This window comes from Leptonychotes weddellii, chromosome 3 (assembly GCF_054177405.1).
Source record: "Leptonychotes weddellii isolate Sample4059 chromosome 3, ASM5417740v2, whole genome shotgun sequence".
NCBI lineage: Eukaryota > Metazoa > Chordata > Mammalia > Carnivora > Phocidae > Leptonychotes > Leptonychotes weddellii.
Genome location: NC_138371.1, coordinates 105,625,913 through 105,651,634, shown reverse-complemented (window position 1 = coordinate 105,651,634; position 25,722 = coordinate 105,625,913). Strand labels below are relative to the sequence as shown.

The 25,722-nt window shown below is 39.7% G+C and overlaps 1 protein-coding gene across 2 annotated transcripts in view; it reads left to right on the top strand.

Annotated features, from left to right (window-relative positions):
- SACS (sacsin molecular chaperone) overlaps positions 1-25,186 on the top strand; it is a 47,781-nt gene extending 22,595 nt beyond the window's left edge. For both annotated transcript variants that reach the window (XM_081814728.1, XM_081814729.1), the window contains 2 exons: positions 596-687; positions 12,283-25,186. In XM_081814728.1, the coding sequence (XP_081670854.1) occupies positions 596-687; positions 12,283-23,840 (11,650 nt within the window). In that variant the 3' untranslated portion in view covers positions 23,841-25,186. The remainder of the gene's footprint in view (positions 1-595; positions 688-12,282) is intronic.
- The last annotated feature ends 536 nt before the right edge of the window (positions 25,187-25,722 follow it).

Genomic DNA, 25,722 nt, shown 5'->3' with positions numbered 1-25,722 from the left:
TGAAAACAATGGTTCTAAAGCGCTAATAATGAAGTAAGATGGAGTCGATAATGAATTATGTTGATGAAATTGAATTTAATGAGAGAGAATAGTACATTAAGGAACTCTTTTTTTTTTTTTTTGAAGATTTTTTATTTATTTATTTGAGAGAGAGAATGAGATAGAGAGAGCATGAGAGGGGGGAGGGCCAGAGGGAGAAGCAGACTCCCTGCTGAGCAGGGAGCCCGATGCGGGACTCGATCCCGGGACTCCAGGATCATGACCTGAGCCGAAGGCAGCCGCTTAACCAACTGAGCCACCCAGGCGCCCAAGGAACTCTTTATAACTGAGGTTGTGTATGACATCTCAGAAAATAAAGTTAATTTCATTCTAAGATGTTTAGACTATTGTGAACTTGGATATGGTGCATGATGCCACCATGTTTTAAAGTGAAGTCTAGATAATATTCGATCAAAAAGTATTGCAGTGTGATTTGGTACATGCATTATAATTTATGGAAAATAGTACATTTAACTGATTTGAAGTTACGTAATTGAATTTCTTTATTTTAGAATTGTTAGAAGGTTGTAATTGCTGTGTTACTTTCACTTTTTAGGTCCCTTTTCCCAGGTCTTGAAGGAAGGTTCATTTTGGATAGCTTGAAGCCTCACCTTATAGCTGCTTTAAAGGAAGCTGCCCAAACCCGAGGTATTATAGTTGCTTAGTTGTTTTTTCTTTTTTTAAATAAACCTATTGATAAAAATAATAGTTTTTATAAGTTTTCTGTGAAGTTAAACCAATATGAAATTGCCAAGAGTTATCCATTCTAGACCTATAAGTCAACAATTTCAGATGGTTCAACCTAATGTAATTATTTTATTTTAAGGCATTTCAGTGCTAGATTCGGACATCTAAAAGAATCCAAAGGTGATACTTTATTTCAAAACCTCTCCTGTCACAGTAGGGTGGTGTACATTTAGGGTAATTTCTTACACAGATTTTTTTTTTTTTTTTTTTTAAAGATTTTATTTATTTGTCAGAGAGAGCGAGAGAGCACAAGCAGGGGGAATGGCAGGCAGAGGGAAAAGCAGGCTCCCCGCTGAGCAAGGAGTCTGATGTGGGACTCGATCCCAGGACCCTGGGATCATGACCTGACCGAAAGCAGAGGCTTAACCGACTGAGCCACCCAAGTGTCCCTTGCACAGCTTTTTAATGCTTTCCCATTTCCTTTCTCACGTGAACCCCAGTCTCATATCTTGTACCCCTTTTAGTAGTGAGCACAGCTGTTGTTGGTTGGATCGCACAGAGGAAGGACGAGTCAGAAGCTCCTGTGTGCCTGGAGCTCAGGGCTTGCACCTGCCAGCCTTGTTGTGTCACCCACACCACCCAGTACTCCAGAGGTCCGTGTGGCTGTGCTGGCTCCGCTCCAGGGATTGCAGACTGAGGGCAGTGTCAGGAAAGGGGACTCTTGAGGTCATGGCAAAGGATGGGTGTCCTTTATTGAGAATTCTTTTTAGGAAAAGACAGAGTGGTCTGGGGGGGAAAACCAGCATGGGTCTTAATGGTATCTTTCAACTTTTGCGAGCATCCTTTCCCTTATAAAACCATTGTCTGAACTCTAAGTTAAGTACGGGCCTGGAAAATTCTGGATTTTTCCCATCGGTTAAGGTTATAAAGGTATATTTTTTGTGGTGTGTCTTTTATAGCATATGCTGTTTTCTTTTGAAGGATAATGACTAAAGGAAAAGTTGCTATTCATTATACATCTTTATTCATTTAAATAAAAGTGAAAAGAGTTGGAATGGGGGAGGCGAACTAAGGATGAGCCCAGGTGGGACAAAAGGAAGAAGAGTCTGCAGTGCTGTTACCGTATGGATCTGTAACTGTGAGCCAGGAAGTGGACATTGATCTTTCCACTATTTAGATGATTCACCTAGTTGGGAATGGTCTTCAAAGTAGCCTTTTTGGGAGTCTAAACTCGGATTCCTATAACTCTGCTGTTCTGTGCTCCAGAATTTTAGAAATCCTTATTTTTCAAAATCTGTATTATAGTCTTGTATAAAAACTTCACATTGTAATATAATGCACATACAGAAAAGTACACATATCATAAATGTAGGCTCAATGAAATTTTACAAACAGAACACACCTAGGTCAAAACCCAGAAGATTTTCCACACCCAGACACCATCTCAGGCCTTCTCCAGTCCTATCCACTCACACCGTGATCCTGGCATTTAGTAGCACAGATGAGCTCAGCTAGTTATTGTGCTTTCTGGAAGCGGAATCATGCAGTGTGTGCTGTGTGTTTCTTTGACTTACTCTTATCCATCCAGGTTGTCTGATTGTAGATCCTTCTTTCTCATTGTGTGATGTATTGCTTTCTTTTGAAGAGAATGTTTTTGTTAATGGCCAGTAGTTTCTCAGGTGGATATGGATTTGGAAATCAGCCCAGTTATTCAAGTTATTCAGAACCAAATCAGGTGCAGGGGGTACAAGTCCAACAGAATAATACTGCTTTTACTCAGAACTTTTCAGATACCTTCTTCTCAGGGTATGACCACAACTTGTTTGTCTAGTCTCAGGTGGATGGGGGTACCTTTTGTTATATTTTTAGAATGAGTTAAACTTATACATCTACTTAGGTGATTTGACATTTTTATAAAGTTGAGTCTTCCCACTTTGTGTGTCTTTTCATTTTCTCATCTGTGGATTCTGATTTGTTATTTTGGGATTATACCATAAGCACTGTTTTGTCTCTGGTTCTGGGTTAATTTTCTCTGGACTAACACGAGATGGATCAAGTTGACTGTTTTTGTTTGTCACCCATAATGTGTAGCTCGGTTCTCCCAGAAATTGTCTTCAGGGTCACTTTTCTTTATATCAGTTTAAGTTTAGGCTACCATTCTCATGATTATTTAGTAATCCTGACCTCTGGCCTTTTCAATATTTTATTTGGCCATATGGTGATGGGTAACTGCCTCCTGGGCATCTTAGTTCCAGGCAAAAATTACTTTTTGATATTTGTTTGTTGCCTTGAACAGTTTTAATGTTTTGGGAGCATTATGATGTGGAGGCTGATGAGGACGCAGTAAGTGATGCCCTTGCTTTGCTTTTCTGAGAGCTGAGTCGGCGAAGAGATGCCCAGAGAGGAGTCCAGCAGATAAACGTCACAGATCACTCCCTGACGTCCTGATAATTCTGGTGTTGGAGATCATGGCTGATGGCAGGCGGCTTGCTTCTGCTGTTGCCCAGCACAGTGTGGAGGAGCCACCCCTGACGGCTTCTTGGCATCATGCAGGTTCTTTTCTGAAGTGACCGATCAGATATGCTATTCCACGTTCTGGTGGCGTGGGGCAGACGGAGGGCATTAGTGAGTGTGGGAGAACAGAGCCCATGTGCTATTTGTGGAGCTCCCTTCATATGGTAGGGAACATCACACATAAACAACATTTGATTTTTTATTTATTATTTTATCTTTTTTTGCTCTAAATAATGATTATGTGGCTGTTTTGCTGACATAGAGTGCTGTGGACTTCTGTTTACTGATTATCAGTAACAACCGATTGCCCAGTTTTGAAAATACTGCTGCCTAGAATTGAAACATGAGGTTTTTTTCTTTACAGTGGGTACTTCTCTAATTTCATTGCTCGGGTAAAATCTGTCTTATTATTTGATAGTTTTACTTGTATCCCATTTAGAATCCTGAGCTAAATATTAAGTAACTGCTTGTATTTTCACTGTTTGCCTCCACTGCCCCTTCACTGTTAGCTTTAAACATTGTTTCAAACTTTCCCTTTTTTGGGGAAAACAGAACAAACTTGACTTCGATTCCCTTTCTTGCATTCTGTCCTGGTCCAGCTTCTAGAAAGAGTAGGATATGCTTATGGTCTGTACCTCTTCCTCCTTATCTATTATCACTGCAAATGAACCTTTGCTTCTGCTAGATTTCCAATAAAATTGCCTGGCTGAGGTCATCAATTAATGACTTAAATCCAGTGGACTTTTGTTGTTGCCTTTATCTGATCTCTCTGAAGTTTAGATTCTGTTGCTCATGCCCTTTCTGAATGCCTTGGCTTTTATGACACCATTCTTTTTTGGTGTCCTTATGCCTCTTTGCCTGCTTCCCAGAATTATTTGTGAATTCCTATTCCTGAGTTTATCCCCGAATGTGGGCTAGTGTAGGAGCTCTCACTCACCTCTTCCATTTCGCTTTCACTTTCTTTGAGTATCCCCACCCAGCCCAGGCACCCGCCGCCATGCCTGTGGAAAGACCGCCCCATCTTCCGTTGCCACCCCAGTGTTAAGAGGGGCAGTGTGGTGTAGTGGTTGCATGCCTGGGACTTTGTAGTCATGCAGATCTGGGCTCACACCCGACTCCTCCATTGTGTGACTCTGGACAAATTAGCCAGCCTCTCTGAGCCTGTGTTTCCCAATCAGTAACCAGGTAATACAGTAACATCCTTCTGTGAGAGTCTGTCTGAGGCCCTCAAGATTCAATGATATCCAGTGCAAGATTGCTTTATTACAAGGTTAAAGAAACGAGAGTAAGGGTTGAGTCAAGGATGGCAGGCAGTCACAACTTTCTAATTGAGTTTTATCCAGTTTTGCAGTATTGCAGCAGGGCAGGTTATCGAAAAGCGATGTCGTGTTACTCACAGTGGTCGTTACTTTGTTGATCCCGTGATGCATACGTAATATGTATGGTTCAACACGATACCAGGCGCATAAGGACACTGACGAAATGGCCGCTAATATCATTTTGCACTTGGAGTACTGTAAGTGTCTCGAAATCAACATTCTTGCGACTTGAGTCCTCGTCCTCTCCTTAAATCTGTTTTCCCTGCTTCCCGGCTCTCTGGGTTAGGCTCTCTCTTCCCGTGCTGCCTCCGTCGTCGCGTGGGTCCCTCCTCACAGATTCGCTCGCTCCAGTGCTCACTCTTCACCCTGCTCGGCATTCTCAGCGGACACTGATTCTTTCAGGTTGGCCCTGGTGTTATTCCTGTGGGCGACAGGGCTTTCTGTGATTGTGAACTCACCATGTCGTTGGCTTTGGTTCATTCAGTGTCCCCCTCCTGTTCTCGCCATCCCAAGCACTTGTAGATTGATAAACGTACCACTCCATCCACCTCATGAGAGCAGAGACACTTGTCACCACCATGTAGCATGGGAACTGCTTCAAGGTGGGTGTGTGGTAATTGTTTTTAACCTGAATGAAAGTTTTGTCATGTCTGCATTTTTATACATGGTGTTCCTTTTGCTTAGAACACTCTCTCCATCCTCCACTTTGCCCCTCTGACTTGTAGTCATCCTTTACGCTTCAGCCCACACGTGTCCTCCCAAGAGGTTGCCTTTCACATGGGCTGCCCCACACCCACCCCTGCCCTGCACCTCTGAGGTGGATGCCTCTGCTCTGCTCAGGGAGCTCAGTACATAGTGCATTCAGTCCTCTCTGCCTTATCGTGGTCATAATTTTACTCTGCTAGACTGTAAAATCCTTGAGAGCAGGGGCCATCTCTTATTTTGTTCTTGTATTTCCAGTGCCTGCTTGGCAAGTCTGGTTGGACATGTTCATGCTTCCACATGCTGGACTGGGGATGGTTTTGCGGGGGACAGGGGCACAAAGATGGAAAGGCAAATAAATCCCTGGGATTGGGCCTGTGGTTTACTGTTAACTTTTCAGATGAGTATCTTCTGTCCTCTTACTTGCTGTCCATAATTGTGAGATAATTGAGTGTATATTGTCCTCTTCCTTTGAGTTATTTGACAGTTAAGTTAAACTTGAGTAAATGCTAAGACTATCAGAATTTGGGGAATAGTTAGAAGAGAGGGTACATGGGTTTTGGAGGAAATAATTAGAAAAAACAGTTAAATCAGACAACGGTAGAGTGTCTGATAGGTTAGCACCAAGATCCTATTTATATTTGAAATATTTTTAATATTTACTTATTACATATGGCCTCACGCCTTGCTCTGTTTCATCACCAAAGACTCCCAGTAAACATTTTTCTGAATGTCCCCTATATACCAGGCATTGTGCTAGGTGGAGATAATGTGAAGGATAAAAGTGAAGGAGCTCACGGTCCAGTGGGGACAGCAATGTAAATAATACTGCCATTTAGTGGGATGCATCCTGTGTCAAATACTGAGAATAGAGTCAGTATGAGGAGGGGGGGCAGGTTGGGGAGACCTCACAGGGGAGCTGGCGTGTTCTGTCTGCGACCTTCTGGGGAAAGACCGCAAACATCACGGCTGGAGGGACGGCACATTCACCTGTCCACATTGACACTGCTTTGTGATGATTTACGGTATCCATTGCAGAGACAATCTCATGGGTGTATGTAGAAATCTTCAGAAGAAGTAGCAATTTCAGGTGCCAACCTCGGGTATATAGATGGGCAATATTCCAAAGATTTTGGTGCAAGATTTGTGCCATGAGGATGTTCTGGGTTACTCCTTTCACAGCTACCTGTTGGACAGAAGGGCCCTGTCTTAGGAAGTCTCCCAACCGCACCCTCACCTTCCTTCAGGTGGCCATTATGTCCACCTGGAATACGGGAATAATTTTGAAAGTCTTCCCACATCCATCCTTGCCTCTCTAGTTAACACAGCAACAGTACTGCTATGATTATCTTTCTAAATTTTTTCCCACTTCTTATCTGAAGATCTTTCAAAGGCTTCCCCTTTTTCCTTTGAACAAAGGCCAAAATTCTTAACGTTTCTTATGAGGCCCATCATTATGTGGCTCCATTTCTGGGTGTTAGGAAGATGCCTGGAATCCAGTACATGGAAAGGATATATCAGTATTTGCTATTATTGTGATTATTATTAATAATCTCTTTTATTGTCTCCCTTGATCCTTCTCATATTTGGGAGATGGCCTGTTCTTTTCCTCCCTTCGGTGTGGTGTACATGGTTTCCTTTGCCCCCCATCTCGCTCTCGTGCCCCTTCATGGCCGATGTGTCCTCATGGCACACGGAGCTCCCCGTAGCACTTGTGCCCCACCCATGTACCTGTTTCATCATTTGTAATAATTTGTCTAACACCCACCTTTCCCATTAGACTATAAGACATGGTCTGAGGTCATGTCTCTTGTTTATTTCTCTGTCTCTAGTCCTCAGTCAATATTGACTGACAGAATGCCTCTAAAGTAATTGGAAGGATGTTCAGATTAGAAGAGCTTAAATTCCTTTGGTAAAGGGGCGCCTGGGTGGCTCAGTCGTTAAGCGTCTGCCTTAGGCTCAGATCATGATTCCAGGGTCCTGGGATCGAGCCCCACATCGGGGTCCTCGCTCTGCGGGAAGCCTGCTTCTCCCTTTCCCACTCCCCCTGCTTGTGTTCCCTCTCTCGCTGTATCTGTCTCTGTCAAATGAATAAATAAAATCTTTAAAAAAAAAAAATTCCTTTGGTAAGAGCGTGGGCTCTGTGTTAGCTGCTAAGTGTAGCCTAAGGTACCCAAATATACAAACATCGCACAGAGCTGTGGAGGTGTACTTGAGCAAAGAAATGGCTTGCTTCAGGCAGAGGAGGGGTTAGATGGCCATGGAGGATTCTTTGATGTTTGAAATTATTGGTGGTTACCATAAACAAGCAGTGGAAATATATGAGAAAACCTCCCTTTCTTTATCAGAGTCCGAATTATACTTACTTTATGGAGATACTCCAAAAATTGTGTACTTACTTTGTAGATATACTCCAATTTATTGAGTGATTTACTCTGTAAATTAGATATCTTCCCTTTCTTAATTCTTTTTTTTTTTTTTAAGAGGCAGGGGGAAGGGTGGAAGGAGGGGAGAGAGAGAATTTCAAGCAGGCTCCACACCCAGCACGGGGCCCGACGCGGGGCTCAATCTCATGACCCTGAGATCATGACCTGAGCTGAAATCAAGACTCAGATGCCTAACCGACTGAGCCACCCAGGCGCCCTTCCCTTTCTTAATTCTTATCTGGAATATCTGAATATCATGTGATAATCATCTGTACAAAAAGCGCATTGGGAACTTACCAAATGACTTTATTTATGCTGTTGAAATGTAATTTATACATACAAAATTCATATTCCTTTCTTCTTTGCTTTCTTTCTGAACTAAGATTTCCCACCCAGTATGTAGTTTAGATTTAGTTTGCATTGAAATACATTTTTCAATCTTAAGTTTATATTCTGCTATATTTGGAGTTTTGTTTATGGCTTTTCTTTTTACATAATGATGTGTAAGATTCCATAGACAGTGCTATCTTAAGATGTAGAATAATTATTGTAGCCATCATGTGAAATTCTGACAATTCTGGCTTTTTCTAAGATCGGATTTAATTATATTCTAGCACAACAACTTCTCTGGGGATATTCAGGTATGGTAACTGACTAAATGTTGTGTTTATTTGTAGCCTGATGTTTTTGTTCATTTGATTCTTTGAATCTTGTTTTTTCATTTACTGAAGTAGCTAGAGATTAATGTTAACTTTTTTTTTTCTGGTGCTGATAACTATTAAAGGAGAGAGGAAACTATACCAATATAGGCATATAGGTGGTGGTTGTACATACCACAATAAAACCATATTTAAATGATTTGAAAACATTTCATAGAACATTTGGTCTCAAAGAATTCTGCTGAAATTTGTATTTTAAGCTGTGGTTTTTAGTGGAAAAGTGTGAATGAATGCACCTCTCTTATATGATACCCACAAATGCTGAGATTAGAAAGTGTAGAGGGGACCCTGTTCTGGGATCCGTGACCATGAAGGGAGGAGGCTTTCTGATAGCCCCAGTGGCGTCTGGCTTACCGTGGTGCAGCTGGGAATGGCAGAGCGACCCTCTGCTTGGCACACCGAGGAAAGTAAAGTGGCTAACACAGCTTTCACTCGGAACAATCGGCTCATTGTTCTTACTGTGCCTACAGTGTCGTTTTATTGACTTTTTTTAAAAAATAAAAATATTTTGACTCAGCTGGTATTATTTCCCCTCAGTTCATGTTTCACTTGGAAAACAAGAGGATGCAAGATTTGCTTTACAGGAATTGTTTTTATGGTAAATATTATTTTTGGAGTTGGTCAGTTCTTTGAAGTAAGCTGTACCCATACTCAAATTAATTGAGAACCCAAGTCATTGTTATATTGATGATTCCTATTAATATTAAATTTGGTTTCTAGCTTGTAAGTGGCTTGTCATCCACAGCTATTTTTACTATATATTTTTAAACCTTAATATATCCTATATTTTTAAGGTGTATAATCAAAGAGGAAAACAAAATGGTGGTAGGAGTAGGCTGCATACTTATCATATGCCCTGGGGACACTCTGGGTAAAGGCAGTGACCTCTCCTGTTGTCTCGTGGCATCTCCTTTTCTAGATGAACACTAGGGACACTAGGAAGGCAGAATGCCAATGTGGACTTCTTGAGAAGAACTTTGGCCACCAGTGGATTTTTGAATCACATTGGCAGGCTCCACGTTAGAGTGGACGTTTCCGCTGGACCCCCACAGCGCTCGTGGTGCTGCCGCTAGACCTGCCCAGTGCCAGATGGAGTGCTTGGCGGGTAGACATGCACTTTCCTTTCCTTCCTTGGTTCCTTTCTCTTCCCATCTTTCTGTTTCTTGGAAGATTTGACTCATCTGTAGCTTACCACTGAATGGACTTCCACTCTGTCACATGTGTATTTACAAAGAGATTTGGCTAGCTCTACACAGTGGAGTGTAGTTAGAACTCATCATCCATCAAAGCTGCCACTGCCCCTTTCTGTAGAAGAAAAGTGTAAAGAGCTGTTGCTGTGCTGATGGCCTTCGATGCCCAGGGTCAGCCGGCTGCGACTCCGAAGGAGTCTGGTCAAATGTGGTGAGCTCCCAGTTGACAAAAGCGTTCGGGGCTGAGATTTCTTGGCTAAGTAAACGTTGAAGTAGTCTATAATATCCTGTTTTCATCTGGGTCAAAAATCTCTCTCAGGGGTAGGACTGAACATAAACATGCGAATAAATATAAACAAAAAACATAGTGCAGTCTTTAAAGAGTGATTCAGTGTGTTGATGTTTTTTATTTTGAACAGATTGATAGTAAAGCAAAAACTACTCTTAGAAGAGTTATTTCTGAAATAATCATGTCTAATCATACTTTAGATAAAACATTTCTGTCTCCAGGAACACTTTCAGTACTGTCAAGTTGACCTCTTTTGACAGTGCTGATGATTTTCGAGGCTAGGGCAACAAAAACACAGTCATTTATTAAAATGCTATAAAAATTATTTTGCCAATACTATTGGAGGTGCTTTATCATTTCAATGGCTTTCTAACCTAAGATGTGAAGACTTTTCTGTGTTAACATTTCTACTTTAGGGTGAAAAGCTAAAGGCTTAAATACAAACTAAATAGAAATCAGGACTTCAGATTGAATCCCTCTGGGTACCTAGAATTGTGTCTTAACTTCATTTTCTCTCTCCTTTACTTTCCCTTATGTTTTTTCAGTTAAGCATGACTGGTGTGTTAATTGCATGTTATATGTATGGTGGATGTTTTCTCGGTTTTTTAGTTATACATTAGTATTAGATATTTTTCCTGAAGGTGGGTATAGTTTTATAAATTGCTAGTTTCACACGAGGATACTAGACAGCATTATCTACAAAATGCACGTCATGTGGCAATTATTAACATAGAGCACAGTGTGGTGCACATTTAATGTTTTGTTTTCATAGTGTTCTGAATTTTAATTTCTAACTCTTTTTTGTATCTTTGGTATTATATCCTTGCCTTACTTATGATTTGGATATTCTACTAATTCAATTCAGTCAGCTTTTTTTTTAGAACATTGTTGTTAAAACTTAATTATAAAAAATTATATTTTAATAGGACTCATAGGTAAAGGAGACTATAGTAGTCAGACTACTGACAAGATTTTATGATTTCTTAAATACTACTTGATTTACCCTTAATCACACATGTAGAAACTGAAGATATTCAGAATTTGGGTATTGACATCTTCCAGAAGTTGCAAAATTGTGCCCTTGCTTAAATTTCTGTGGCAGTAATTTTAAAATGTCTTATTGTAGCATGAAAGAAAATTTTCTTGGTAGAAGGTAAAGTCATCTTCCCAACGTGTAAGACTGTGAAATAAGGGTGTCCTTTCTTGGTTAAAAATTAGTTATGTACCAAAGTTTCAAAGGCTTGAGGCCCTCTTTTATAATTTTTTTAAATTAGCCTTTTTAAGAGTCTAGAAATTGTATGTACATAGGAAGAAAATTGTTAGTTTTCCATAAGATCAAATTTGAGATGCTTTTTATTTCTCCCCATGAGCTAACACATACCTATAGGTATATAGTGTTCTTGAAAAATCTTTCCCTATTGGTATTTTAAATACTCTGAAACATAAAATGCACTTAGAAATAATGTTATTTTCTGGACCAGTGGTTAAAAATCTTTTTCCCTAGGCAAAATCTTACTAGTCTCCTCACTTATAAAACATCTAGAAGTAGAGTTGCTTGGTGGGGGACAAGCCCCACTTTCGCAGCAGTGCCCACCTGCTCCCATCCCTTGTCCCTGAGGCATTTCTGCAAAATCCCAGGGCTCCGAAGAGTATAATAAGTAATAAGTAGCTAGGTAAAAGCTTCTTTGGAAAAGCTGTGAATATCGTCCCTACTTGGGCATGTAAATGGAGCAGTCTTGGGACCAGAACTTCATCCCCATCCTTTTTCCAGAGAGAATTCAGGTGACACCTACCTTACACATCTAGTTTTAGTGAGTGGAAGGAAAGTCTGTAAGTCCCCTTGCTGCCTCAGCTTCAGAGAGTGTTGGTCATCTGAGACAGGGACTTCAGTCTCATGCCCCTCTCTTCATCCTGTGCAGCCATGTTCCCATCCTGGAAACACGAAGGAAGGAAATTCATATTGGGTTTGCTTACAAATTGCTTACCCTTAAATAGAATGGTACTTAGTTAAGCTTTAGCTACATTTTCTTTGATGTTTTTATTTGTGGACAGATAACCACTAAAAATCACTTTCCATGTTGATTCCATTTGTAAAACATCATAGGATAATTTTAAAAATACACCCAAATGCATTTTAAATATTTATTTAAAATAAGCACTTTGCAAAGAGAATTATTTCTCCCTTAAGTCATTGTAAATATAAGTGTATCTGTAGATTCTCTGTCGTTACATAAAAATTATTTTAGCCCAGGTATGCTGAATGTTTGCATTTTTACAGTGTACTTAAATCTTCTAAAAATGGCTTTGTTGTACTATGTAATCTGCAAGAATAGAAAGCTCAGTAAATTACAGTAGAGTGTTACATGTATTTATAACATTTCTGTGTGTGATTTACAGGGAGACCATGTACTCAGCTGCAGCTTCTAAATCCAGAACGATTTGCACGTCTTATCAAAGAAGTAATGAATACATTCTGGCCTGGCAGAGAGTTGATTGTTCAGTGGTACCCATTTGATGAAGACAAAAATCACCCATCTGTTTCATGGCTTAAAATGGTTTGGAAGAATCTCTATATACATTTTTCAGAGGATTTGACTTTATTTGATGAGATGCCACTTCTCCCCAGAACTACACTAGGCGAAGGTCAGACGTGTGTGGAACTCGTTAGACTCAGGATTCCATCATTAGTCATTTTAGATGATGAATCTGAAGCACAGCTTCCTGAATTTTTAGCAGACATTGTACAAAAACTTGGAGGGATTGTCCTTAAAAAATTAGATGCCTCCATACAGCATCCACTTATTAAAAAATACATTCACTCACCATTACCGAGTGCTGTTCTGCAGATAATGGAGAAGTTGCCGTTGCCAAAATTGTGTAATCAGATAGCTTCGCTACTTCCCCCACACAAAGAGGCCCTAAGGAAGTTTTTAGCTGGTCTAACTGATAGCAGTGAAAAAGAGAAAAGAATAATTCAGGAATTGCCGATATTCAAGCGAATTAACCATTTATCTGATCAGGGAATTTCCTCTTACACAAAACTAAAAGGCTGTAAGGTCTTGCACCATACTGCCAAACTTCCTCCAGATCTCCGACTCTCTGTTTCAGTAATAGACAGCAGCGACGAAGCTACTATTCGCTTGGCAAACATGTTGAAAATAGAGAAGTTAAAGACCACTAATTGCCTAAAGCTCATTTTAAAAGATATTGAAAATGCATTTTATTCACACGATGAGGTAACACACCTTATGTTATGGACCCTTGAGAATCTGTCCTCTCTGAAAAATGAGAATCCAAATGTGCTTGACTGGTTAATGCCATTAAAATTCATTCAGATTTCACAGGAACGGATGGTGTCAGCCAGTGAACTCTTTGATCCTGATATAGAAGTACTAAAGGATCTCTTTTATAGTGAAGAGGAAACTTGCTTCCCACCTTCAGTTTTTACTTCATCAGATATTCTTCACTCTTTAAGACAGATTGGTCTAAAAAACGAAGCCAGTCTCCAAGAGAATGATGTTGTGCAAGTAGCAAAAAAAATTGAAGCCTTACAGGTCAGTTCTTGTCCAAATCAGGATGTTCTTCTAAAGAAAGCCAAAACACTCTTACTGGTTTTAAACAAGAATCATACACTGTTACAGTCGTCTGAAGGAAAGATGACCCTGAAGAAAATAAAATGGGTTCCAGCTTGCAAGGAAAGGCCACCAAACTATCCAGGCTCTTTAGTCTGGAAGGGAGACGTCTATAACCTTTGTGCCCCACCAGATATGTGTGATGGAGCCCATGCGATTCTGGTTGGCTCGTCACTTCCCCTTGTTGAGAGTGTCCATATTAACCTGGAGAGAGCTTTAGGGATCTTCACCAAACCTAGCATCAGTGCTGTCTTAAAACACTTTAAAATTGTTGTTGATTGGTATACTTCGAAAACCTTTAGTGATGAAGACTACTATCAGTTTCAACACATTTTGCTTGAAATTTATGGATTCATGCATGATCATTTAAATGAAGGGAAGGATGCTTTCAGAGCCTTAACATTTCCATGGGTTTGGACTGGCAAAAAATTTTGTCCCCTTGCCCAAGCTGTGATAAAACCATTCCATGATCTTGACCTTCAGCCTTATTTGCATAGTGTGCCTAAAACCATGGCAAAATTCCACCAACTCTTTAAGGTCTGTGGTTCGATAGAGGAGTTGACATCAGATCATATTTCCATGGTCATTCAGAAGGTGTATCTCAAAAGTGACCAAGATCTCAGTGATCAAGAAAGCAAACAAAATCTTCATCTTATGTTGAATATCATCAGATGGCTTTACAGCAATCAGATTCCAGCAAGCCCCAATACACCGGTTCCCATACATCATAGCAAAAATCCTTCTAAACTTATCATGAAACCAATTCATGAATGCTGTTATTGTGACATCAAAGTTGATGACCTCAATGACTTACTGGAAGATTCGGTGGAACCAATCATTCTGGTGCATGAGGACATACCTATGAAAACTGCAGAATGGCTGAAAGTACCTTGCCTTAGCACAAGACTGATTAATCCTGAAAACATGGGATTTGAGCAGTCAGGGCAGAGGGAGCCACTTACTGTAAGAATTAAAAATATTCTGGAAGAATACCCTTCAGTGTCAGACATTTTTAAAGAACTACTTCAAAATGCTGACGATGCAAATGCAACAGAATGCAGTTTCATGATTGATATGCGAAGAAATATGGACATTCGAGAGAATCTGCTGGACCCAGGCATGGCGGCTTGCCACGGACCCGCTCTGTGGTCATTCAATAATTCTCAGTTCTCAGATTCAGATTTTGTGAACATCACTAGGCTAGGAGAATCTTTAAAGAGGGAAGAGGTTGACAAAGTTGGAAAATTTGGTCTTGGATTTAATTCCGTGTACCATATCACCGACATTCCCATCATCATGAGTCGAGAATTCATGATAATGTTCGATCCAAACATAAACCACATCAGTAAACACATTAAAGACAAATCTAATCCCGGGATCAAAATTAATTGGAGTAAACAACAGAAAAGACTGAGGAAATTTCCTAATCAGTTCAAACCATTTATAGATGTTTTTGGCTGTCAGTTACCTTTGACTGTAGAAGCACCTTACAGCTACAGTGGAACTCTTTTCCGACTGTCCTTTAGAACTCAACAGGAAGCGAAAGTGAGTGAAGTTAGTAGTACCTGCTACAATACAGCAGATATTTATTCTCTTGTGGATGAATTTAGTCTCTGTGGACACCGGCTTATCATTTTCACTCAGAGTGTGAACTCAATGTACTTGAAGTACTTGAAAATTGAGGAAACCAATCCCAACTTGGCACAAGACACGGTAATAATTAAAAAAAAACCCTGCTCTTCCAAAGCATTGAGCACACCTGTCTTAAGTGTTTTAAAAGAAGCTGCTAGGCTCATGAAGACTTGCACCAGCAGTAATAAAAAGCTTCCTGCAGATGCGCCAAAGTCATCTTGCATTCTTCAGATCACAGTTGAAGAATTTCACCACGTGTTCAGAAGGATTGCTGATTTACAGTCGCCACTTTTCAGAGGTCCGGATGATGACCTAACTGCTCTCTTTGAAATGGCTAAGTCTGGCCAATTGAAAAAGCCATCAGATGAGCTGCCACAAAAAACAGTAGAGTATACCACGTGGCTTATATGCACCTGCATGGATACAGGAGAGGCTCTCAAGTTTTCCCTGAATGAAAGTGGACGAAGACTAGGGCTGGTTCCTTGTGGGGCAGTGGGAGTTCTGCTGTCTGAAATCCAGGACCGGAAGTGGGCTGTGAAACCACATGTTGGAGAAGTATTTTGCTATTTACCCTTACGAATCAAAACAGGGTTGCCAGTTCACATCAATGGGTGTTTTGCTGTTACTTCAAATAGAAAAGAAATCTGGAAGACAGACACAAAAGGACGATGGAATACCACCTTCATGAGGCACGTTATTGTGAAAGCTTACTTGGAGGCGCTCAGTGTCCTGCGTGACTTGGCCACTAATGGGGAACTAATGGATTATACTTACTACTCAGTGTGGCCTGATCCTGAATTAGTTCATGATGATTTTTCTGTAATTTGCCAAGGATTTTATGAAGATATAGCTCATGGAAAAGGGAAAGAATTGACCAGAGTCTTCTCTGATGGATCCACGTGGGTTTCCATGAAGAATGTGAGATTTCTAGATGACTCTATACTTAAAAGAAAAGATGTTGGTCCAGCAGCCTTCAAGATATTTTTGAAATACCTCAAGAAGACTGGGTCAAAAAACCTTTGTGCTGTTGAACTTCCTTCTTCAGTAAAATCAGGATTTGAAGAAGCTGGCTGCAAACAGATACTGCTTGAAAATACATTTTCAGAGAAGCAGTTTTTTTCAGAAGTGTTTTTCCCAAATATTCAAGAAATTGAAGCAGAACTCAGAGATCCTTTAATGAATTTTGTTCTAAATGAAAAAATTGATGAATTCTCAGGAATTCTTCGTGTTACTCCCTGTATTCCTTGCTCTTTAGAGGGGCATCCTTTGGTTTTACCATCAAGGTTAATCCACCCTGAAGGACGAGTTGCAAAGTTATTTGATACTAAAGATGGACGGTTTCCTTATGGTTCTACTCAGGATTATCTTAATCCTATTATTTTGATTAAGCTGGTTCAGTTAGGCATGGCAAAAGATGACATTTTATGGGATGACATGCTGGAACGGGCACAATCCGTGGCCGAAATTAATAAAAGTGATCATGCTGCTGCTTGTCTAAGAAGTAGTATCCTGTTAAGTCTCATCGATGAAAAACTAAAAATAAGGGATCCTAGAGCAAAGGATTTTGCCACAAAATATCAAACAATCCCCTTCCTTCCATTTCTAACAAAGCCAGCAGGATTTTCTTTGGACTGGAAAGGGAACAGTTTTAAGCCTGAAACTATGTTTGCAGCAACTGACCTTTATACAGCTGAGCATCAAGATATAGTTTGTCTCTTGCAACCAATTCTAAATGAAAACTCACATTCCTTCAGAGGTTGTGGTTCAGTGTCATTGGCTGTTAAGGAGTTTTTGGGGCTACTAAGGAAGCCAACAGTTGATCTGGTTGTGAACCAATTGAAAGAAGTTGCAAAATCAGTTGATGATGGAATTACATTATACCAGGAGAATATCACCAATGCCTGCTACAAATATCTTCATGACGCAATGATGCAAAATGAAATCATTAAATTATCAATTGTTGAAAAGTTAAAACCCTTCAGCTTCATCCTAGTTGAGAATGCATATGTTGACTCGGAGAAAGTTTCTTTTCATTTGAATTTTGAAGCTGCACCATACCTTTATCAGCTGCCTAATAAGTACAAAAATAATTTCCGTGAACTTTTTGAAAGCATGGGTGTGAGGCAGTCATTTACTGTTGAAGATTTTGCCCTTGTTTTGGAATCTATTGATCAAGAGAAAGGAACAAAGCAAATAACAGAAGAGAATTTTCAGCTTTGCCGGCGAATAATTAGTGAAGGAATATGGAGTCTCATCAGAGAAAAGAAACAAGAATTTTGTGAGAAAAATTATGGCAAGATATTACTGCCAGATACTAATCTTAAGCTTCTCCCTGCTAAATCTTTATGCTACAACGATTGTCCCTGGATAAAAGTAAAGGACACCACCGTAAAATACTGTCATGCTGATATACCCAGGGAAGTAGCCGTAAAGCTAGGAGCAGTCCCAAAGCGACATAAAGCCTTAGAGCGGTATGCATCCAACATCTGTTTTACCACGCTTGGCACGGAATTTGGGCAGAAAGAAAAATTGACCAGCAGAATTAAGAGTATCCTTAACGCCTATCCTTCAGAAAAGGAAATGTTGAAGGAACTTCTTCAAAATGCTGATGATGCAAAGGCCACAGAAATCTGTTTTGTGTTTGATCCTAGACAGCATCCAGTTGATAGAATATTTGATGATAAGTGGGCCCCACTGCAAGGGCCAGCACTCTGTGTGTACAACAACCAACCATTTACAGAAGATGATGTCAGAGGAATTCAGAATCTTGGAAAAGGCACCAAAGAAGGAAATCCTTGTAAAACTGGACAGTATGGGATAGGATTCAATTCTGTGTATCATATTACAGACTGTCCTTCTTTTATTTCTGGCAATGACATCCTGTGTATTTTTGATCCTCATGCCAGATATGCACCAGGAGCCACATCTGTTAGTCCTGGACGCATGTTCAGAGATTTGGATGCAGATTTTCGGACACAGTTCTCAGATGTGCTGGATCTTTATCTGGGAACTCACTTTAAATTGGATAATTGCACAATGTTTAGATTTCCTCTTCGTAATGCAGAAATGGCAAAGGTTTCAGAAATTTCTTCAGTTCCATCATCAGATAGAATGGTCCAGAATCTTTTGGACAAACTGCGGTCAGATGGGGCAGAACTTTTAATGTTTCTTAACCACATGGAAAAGATTTCTATTTGTGAAATAGATAAAGGTACTGGAGCTCTGAATGTGCTGTATTCTGTAAAGGGCAAAATCACTGACGGGGACAGATTGAAAAGGAAGCAATTTCATGCATCTGTCATCGATAGTGTTACTAAAAAGAGACAGCTCAAAGACATACCAGTTCAACAGATAACCTATACTATGGATACTGAAGACTCCGAAGGAAATCTTACTACATGGCTCATTTGTAATAGGTCAGGTTTTTCAAGTATGGAAAAAGTGTCAAAGAGTGTTATATCGGCTCACAAGAACCAAGATATCACTCTGTTCCCACGTGGCGGAGTTGCTGCCTGCATTACTCACAACTATAAAAAGCCCCACAGGGCCTTCTGTTTCTTGCCCCTCTCTTTGGAGACGGGATTACCATTTCATGTGAATGGCCATTTTGCTCTAGATTCAGCCAGGAGAAATCTGTGGCGGGACGATAATGGAGTTGGTGTTCGCAGTGACTGGAATAACAGTTTAATGACAGCATTAATAGCGCCTGCATACGTTGAATTACTAATCCAGCTGAAAAAGCGCTATTTCCCTGGTTCTGACCCAACATTATCAGTTTTACAGAGCACGCCTATTCATGTTGTAAAGGATACTTTAAAGAAGTTTTTATCATTTTTCCCAGTTAACAGGCTTGACCTACAACCAGATTTATATTGTCTAGTGAAAGCTCTTTACAGTTGCATTCATGAAGACATGAAACGTCTTCTCCCTGTTGTACGGGCTCCAAATATTGATGGCTCAGATTTACACTCTGCAGTTATAATTACCTGGATTAATATGTCTACTTCAAATAAAATCAGACCGTTTTTTGACAACTTACTGCAGGATGAATTACAACACCTTAAAAATGCAGATTATAACATCACAACCCGCAAGACTGTAGCGGAGAATGTCTACAGACTAAAACACCTACTTTTAGAAATTGGTTTCAACTTGGTTTATAACTGTGATGAAACTGCCAATCTATACCACTGTCTTATAGACGCAGATATTCCTGTCAGTTACGTCACTCCTGCTGATGTTAGGGCTTTTTTAATGACCTTTTCTTCTCCTGACACCAACTGCCACATTGGGAAGCTGCCTTGTCGCCTCCAGCAGACTAACCTAAAGCTTTTTCATAGTTTAAAACTTTTAGTGGACTATTGTTTTAAGGATGCAGAAGAAAATGAAATTGAAGTGGAGGGACTGCCCCTTCTCATTACACTAGACAGTGTTTTGCAAACTTTTGATGCGAAACGACCCAAGTTTCTGACAACATATCATGAGTTGATTCCATCCCGCAAAGACTTGTTCATGAATACGTTATATTTGAAATACAGTAGTATTTTATTGAACTGTAAGGTGGCAAAAGTGTTTGACATTTCCAGCTTTGCGGATTTGTTATCCTCTGTGCTGCCTCGTGAGTATAAGACCAAAAATTGTACAAAGTGGAAGGACAATTTTGCAAGTGAGTCTTGGCTTAAGAATGCATGGCATTTCATCAGCGAGTCTGTAAATGTGAAAGAAGATCAAGAAGAAACACAACCAACATTTGACATTGTTGTTGATACCCTAAAAGACTGGGCCTTGCTTCCTGGAATGAAGTTCACCGTTTCAGCCAACCAGCTTGTAGTTCCTGAAGGTGACGTTCTGCTTCCTTTGAGTCTCATGCACATTGCAGTTTTTCCAAATGCCCAAAGTGATAAAGTTTTTCATGCTCTCATGAAAGCTGGCTGTATTCAACTTGCCTTGAACAAAATCTGCTCCAAAGACAGTGCATTTGTTCCTCTGTTGTCATGTCACACAGCAAACATAGAGAGCCCCACAAGCATTTTAAGGGCTGTACATTACATGGTTCAGACTTCAACATTTAGAACTGAAAAATTAGTAGAAAATGACTTTGAAGCCCTTTTGATGTATTTCAACTGCAATTTGAGTCACTTGATGTCCCAAGATGACATAAAAATTTTGAAGTCTCTTCCATGCTACAAATCCATCAGTGGTCGCTATATGAGCCTTGCAAAATTTGGAACATGCTATGTACTCACAAAAAGTATCCCTTCAACTGAAGTGGAAAAATGGACACAATCATCGTCGTCTGCATTTCTTGAAGAAAAAATACACCTAAAAGAACTATATGAGGTGCTTGGCTGTGTGCCTGTAGATGATCTTGAGGTATACTTGAAACACCTTTTACCAAAAATTGAGAATCTCTCATATGATGCAAAATTAGAGCACTTGATCTATCTTAAGAATAGATTATCAAGTATTGAGGAACTGTCAGAAATCAAGGAACAACTTTTTGAAAAACTGGAAAGTTTATTGATAATCCATGATGCTAACAGTCGACTAAAGCAAGCAAAACATTTCTATGATAGAACAGTGAGAGTTTTTGAAGTTATGCTTCCCGAAAAATTGTTTATTCCTAAGGACTTCTTTAAAAAATTGGAACAACTTATAAAGCCCAAAAATCAAGCCACGTTTATGACCTCATGGGTGGAATTCTTACGAAACATCGGACTGAAATACATACTTTCCCAGCAGCAGTTGCTGCAGTTTGCTAAGGAAATCAGTGTGAGAGCTAATACGGAAAACTGGTCTAAGGAAACATTGCAAAATACAGTTGATATCCTGCTCCATCATATATTCCAAGAACGAATGGATTTATTATCTGGAAATTTCCTGAAAGAACTTTCTTTAATACCATTCTTGTGTCCTGAGCGGGCCCCTGCCGAATTCATTAGGTTTCATCCTCAGTACCAAGAGGTCAATGGAACACTTCCTCTCATAAAGTTCAATGGAGCACAGGTAAACCCCAAATTTAAGCAGTGTGATGTGCTCCAGCTCCTTTGGACGTCCTGCCCTATTCTTCCAGAGAAAGCCACACCCTTGAGTATCAGAGAACAAGAAGGTAGTGAACTTGGTCCACAAGAACAACTCGAACAAGTTTTAAGCATGCTTAATGTGAACCTGGATCCTCCTCTTGATAAGGTCATTAATAACTGCAGAAACATATGCAACATAACTACTTTGGATGAAGAGATGGTAAAAACTAGAGCAAAGGTCTTAAGGAGCATATATGAATTTCTCAGTGCAGAAAAAAGGGAGTTTCGGTTTCAACTGCGGGGGGTTGCTTTTGTGATGGTAGAAGATGGTTGGAAACTCCTGAAGCCCGAGGAGGTAGTGATAAATCTAGAATATGAATCTGATTTTAAACCTTACTTGTACAAGCTACCTTTAGAACTGGGCACATTTCACCAGTTGTTTAAACATCTAGGGACCGAAGATATTATTTCAACGAAGCAATATGTTGAAGTGTTGAGCCGCATATTCAAAAATTCTGAAGGAAAACAGCTAGATCCTAATGAAATGCGCACAGTTAAGAGAGTAGTTTCTGGCTTGTTCAAGAGTCTGCAGAATGATTCAGTCAAGGTGAGAGGTGATCTGGAGAATGTACGAGACCTCGCACTTTACCTTCCAAGCCAGGATGGCAGACTGGTGAAGTCCAGCATCTTAGTGTTTGATGACGCACCACATTACAAAAGTAGAATCCAGGGGAATATTGGTGTGCAGATGTTGGTTGACCTTAGCCAGTGCTACTTAGGGAAGGACCATGGCTTTCATACTAAATTGATAATGCTCTTTCCTCAAAAACTTAGACCCCGTTTACTGAGCAGTATACTTGAAGAGCAGTTAGATGAAGAGACTCCCAAAGTTTGTCAGTTTGGAGCGTTGTGTTCTCTTCAGGGCAGATTGCAGTTACTCTTGTCTTCTGAACAGTTCATCACGGGACTGATTAGAATTATGAAACATGAAAATGATAATGCTTTCCTGGCCAATGAAGAAAAAGCCATAAGACTTTGCAAAGCCCTAAGAGAAGGATTGAAAGTGTCCTGTTTTGAAAAGCTTCAAACAACATTAAGAGTTAAAGGTTTTAATCCTATTCCCCACAGTAGAAGTGAAACTTTTGCTTTTCTGAAGAGATTTGGTAATGCAGTCATTCTGCTATACATACAGCACTCAGACAGTAAGGACATTAACTTTTTGTTAGCATTGGCAATGACGCTGAAGTCGGCAACGGACAATTTGATTTCTGACACCTCATATTTAATTGCAATGCTAGGATGCAATGATATTTACAGGATCAGTGAGAAGCTTGACAGTTTAGGAGTAAAATATGACTCTTCAGAACCATCAAAACTTGAACTTCCAATGCCTGGCACCCCAATACCTGCTGAAATCCATTATACTCTGCTTATGGATCCAATGAATGTTTTTTACCCAGGAGAGTATGTTGGGTACCTTGTCGATGCCGAAGGTGGTGATATCTATGGATCATACCAGCCAACATACACATACGCGATTATTGTACAAGAAGTTGAAAGAGAAGATGCTGATAATTCTAGTTTTCTGGGCAAGATATATCAGATTGATATTGGCTATAGTGAATATAAAATAGTTAGCTCTCTCGATCTGTATAAGTTTTCAAGGCCCGAGGAAAGCTCTCAGAGCAGAGACAGTGCCCCTTCTACACCCACCAGCCCCACCGAGTTCGTAGCCCCTGGTCTACGAAGCATCCCTCCTCTTTTCTCCGGTAGAGAGAGCCACAAGACCTCTTCTTCAAAACATCATTCCCCCAAAAAGCTCAAGGTGAATTCTTTACCAGAAATCTTAAAAGAAGTGACATCAGTGGTGGAGCAAGCTTGGAAGCTTCCAGAATCTGAAAGAAAAAAGATTATTAGGCGGTTGTATTTGAAATGGCACCCCGACAAAAACCCAGAGAATCACGACATTGCTAATGAAGTGTTTAAACATTTGCAGAACGAAATCAACAGACTAGAGAAACAGGCTTTTCTAGATCAAAATGCAGACAGAGCCTCAAGGCGGACATTTTCAACCTCGGCATCCCGGTTTCAGTCAGACAAGTACTCATTTCAGAGATTTTATACTTCATGGAATCAAGAAGCAACAAGCCATAAATCTGAAAGGCAACAACAAAATAAAGAAAAAAGCACACCTTCAGCTGGCCAGACTTACTCTCAGAGGTTCTTCGTTCCCCCCACTTTCAAGTCAGTTGGTAATCCAGTTGAGGCACGGAGATGGTTAAGACAAGCCAGAGCCAATTTTTCAGCTGCCAGGAATGACCTTCATAAAAATGCCAACGAGTGGGTATGTTTTAAGTGTCACCTCTCTACCAAATTAGCTCTGATCGCTGCTGACTATGCCATGAGAGGGAAGTCCGATAAGGATGTCAAGCCCACCGCACTTGCACAGAAAATAGAGGAGTACAGTCAGCAGCTTGAAGGACTGACAAATGACGTCCACACATTGGAGGCTTATGGTGTGGACAGTTTAAAAACAAGATACCCTGATTTGCTTCCTTTCCCACAGATCCCAAATGACAGGTTCACTTCTGAGGTTGCTATGAGGGTGATGGAATGTACTGCCTGTATCATCATAAAACTTGAAAATTTTATACAACAAAAAGTGTGAAGGTATTTAAAAAAAAAAAAAAAAGCAGAGCTAGAGCTTGACTGTGTCATAACTCAAATGTGAAGTGCTCTACTTCCTTAGGCTTTGTTGCCAGTTCTTTAAGAATTGTATAAAGCACATTGCAGATTGCTGGGAAGAACTTCGGGGCTGTTGTTAATGTGAAAATCAGTGGAGGACCCTGCCTGAATCTGAAGGAGAACTATTTTGAAGATGGTGAGCTGCAGAATTGCTAGATGTATTTGAATGGCTAGGATGGCACATTATTGAACTGCACTTTATGTAACCAAAGCTTAGCGGTTTGTTAGATAAGAGTCTGTGTATGTCTGTGATCAGGATGGAGTTACTTTTCTGTTTTTAACATGGTGTTTTTGAAGGAGCTAATGAAACACTGGACATATCATTGGTTTAAACAAATAAGGGGAATTAAGTCTTTGGCGTTGATCACTTCTTTAATTGGATCCTCTTTTGGATGCATTATTATCAGCTGGATCTGATTATGAATTTGTTGCAATTTTACATCTTAAATACTCAGTACATTTATAAAATGGTACAGTATTTTAATCCTGAATATTACTTGATTAAGAGTATGCAGATAGTACTTCTTAGGGTGCACTGAGTGCACTTTACATCTTTATTTTAAATGGTTTTTTACACTTTATGTTTACAGGCTTCCTATTTCATGAAGGTAACATATGGAAAAAAAATGGTGGCAGTTCTTATCACCAGATGTTAATATTGTGTCCAAGAACTGCTTACCAAAACAACATTTATCAATGGTTAGAACATTTGCTTTCTGTTTGTACATATTTTCCACAAATATCATAATTTGTATAGCGTGATTGAACAGGATGCAATCTTTCGTTGTCTAAAAGGTGCTGCAGTTAAAAAAAAAAATCTCTTCTTTCAACATGGCACTTAGTGGAGTTTTTTGGATTTTACTTTGAAAACATTAAAAAAAAAGTGTAAAATCATTGTGACAATATCCAGTAGCTTATAAAAGAGGAATTGTCAGCTTGCATTTTCCCCATGAATGATTCAGAACTGACATTTGATTTTCATCCTGTTTGAGTGTCCTACTATACTGTACTTCGGCATATTTCTTTTGCAGAATGTAAATGAAAGGTAATGATAATTAGTTTATATAAGTGTGCTGGCTGTAAATGATGCTGAATATAAATTTTATGCAATTAAGGGCTTATGGAACATATGAAAACTTTTTTACTTTTATGGTAATAAGGAATGTTTGTGCCTCGACTATTGTATTGCTTCTGGATGTGAAGCTATGTAATTATTTCTGCTATTATATTAAGTGCCATACTTTTAATAAAGCAAATGTACATATCAAATTATTGTAACTGGTATTTCCTGAAAATCAAACTTAGTATCTTCCTATATAACATTTTGATATATGCATATAGGTGTATTTATTGGCAATATTGAGGATAGAATTTTTTATTATATTTTATATTGGCATTTTAGCACATTCTTTTTTTATGATTGAGTATAAAGTATTTGATATATACTGGGTTTATTAAGTGCTGATTTAGTTAAGAGTTTTATTTTCCCTTTTTGGGGAATAAGATTAGCTGATATATATGGTATGTATATATATACACACACATACATACATACATATATGTATGCACACACACACACATATATATGTATTTGGATGTAGATACATTAAATATTATGGTTCTTCCATAGGTAGAGGCTGAATTGGTATTTACCTTGCCTCAGGAGGGGGCTGCATGTCTGGGGCTAATTTATGCTTGAGCCCTAACAGAAAATGTTCATCTTTATACCGGAGGCACAGGTCTTCAAAACTAGGCAGACCAGGGCGAAGAGTTTTCTGGGGCATACCAGATTCTGGGTCTTCAGC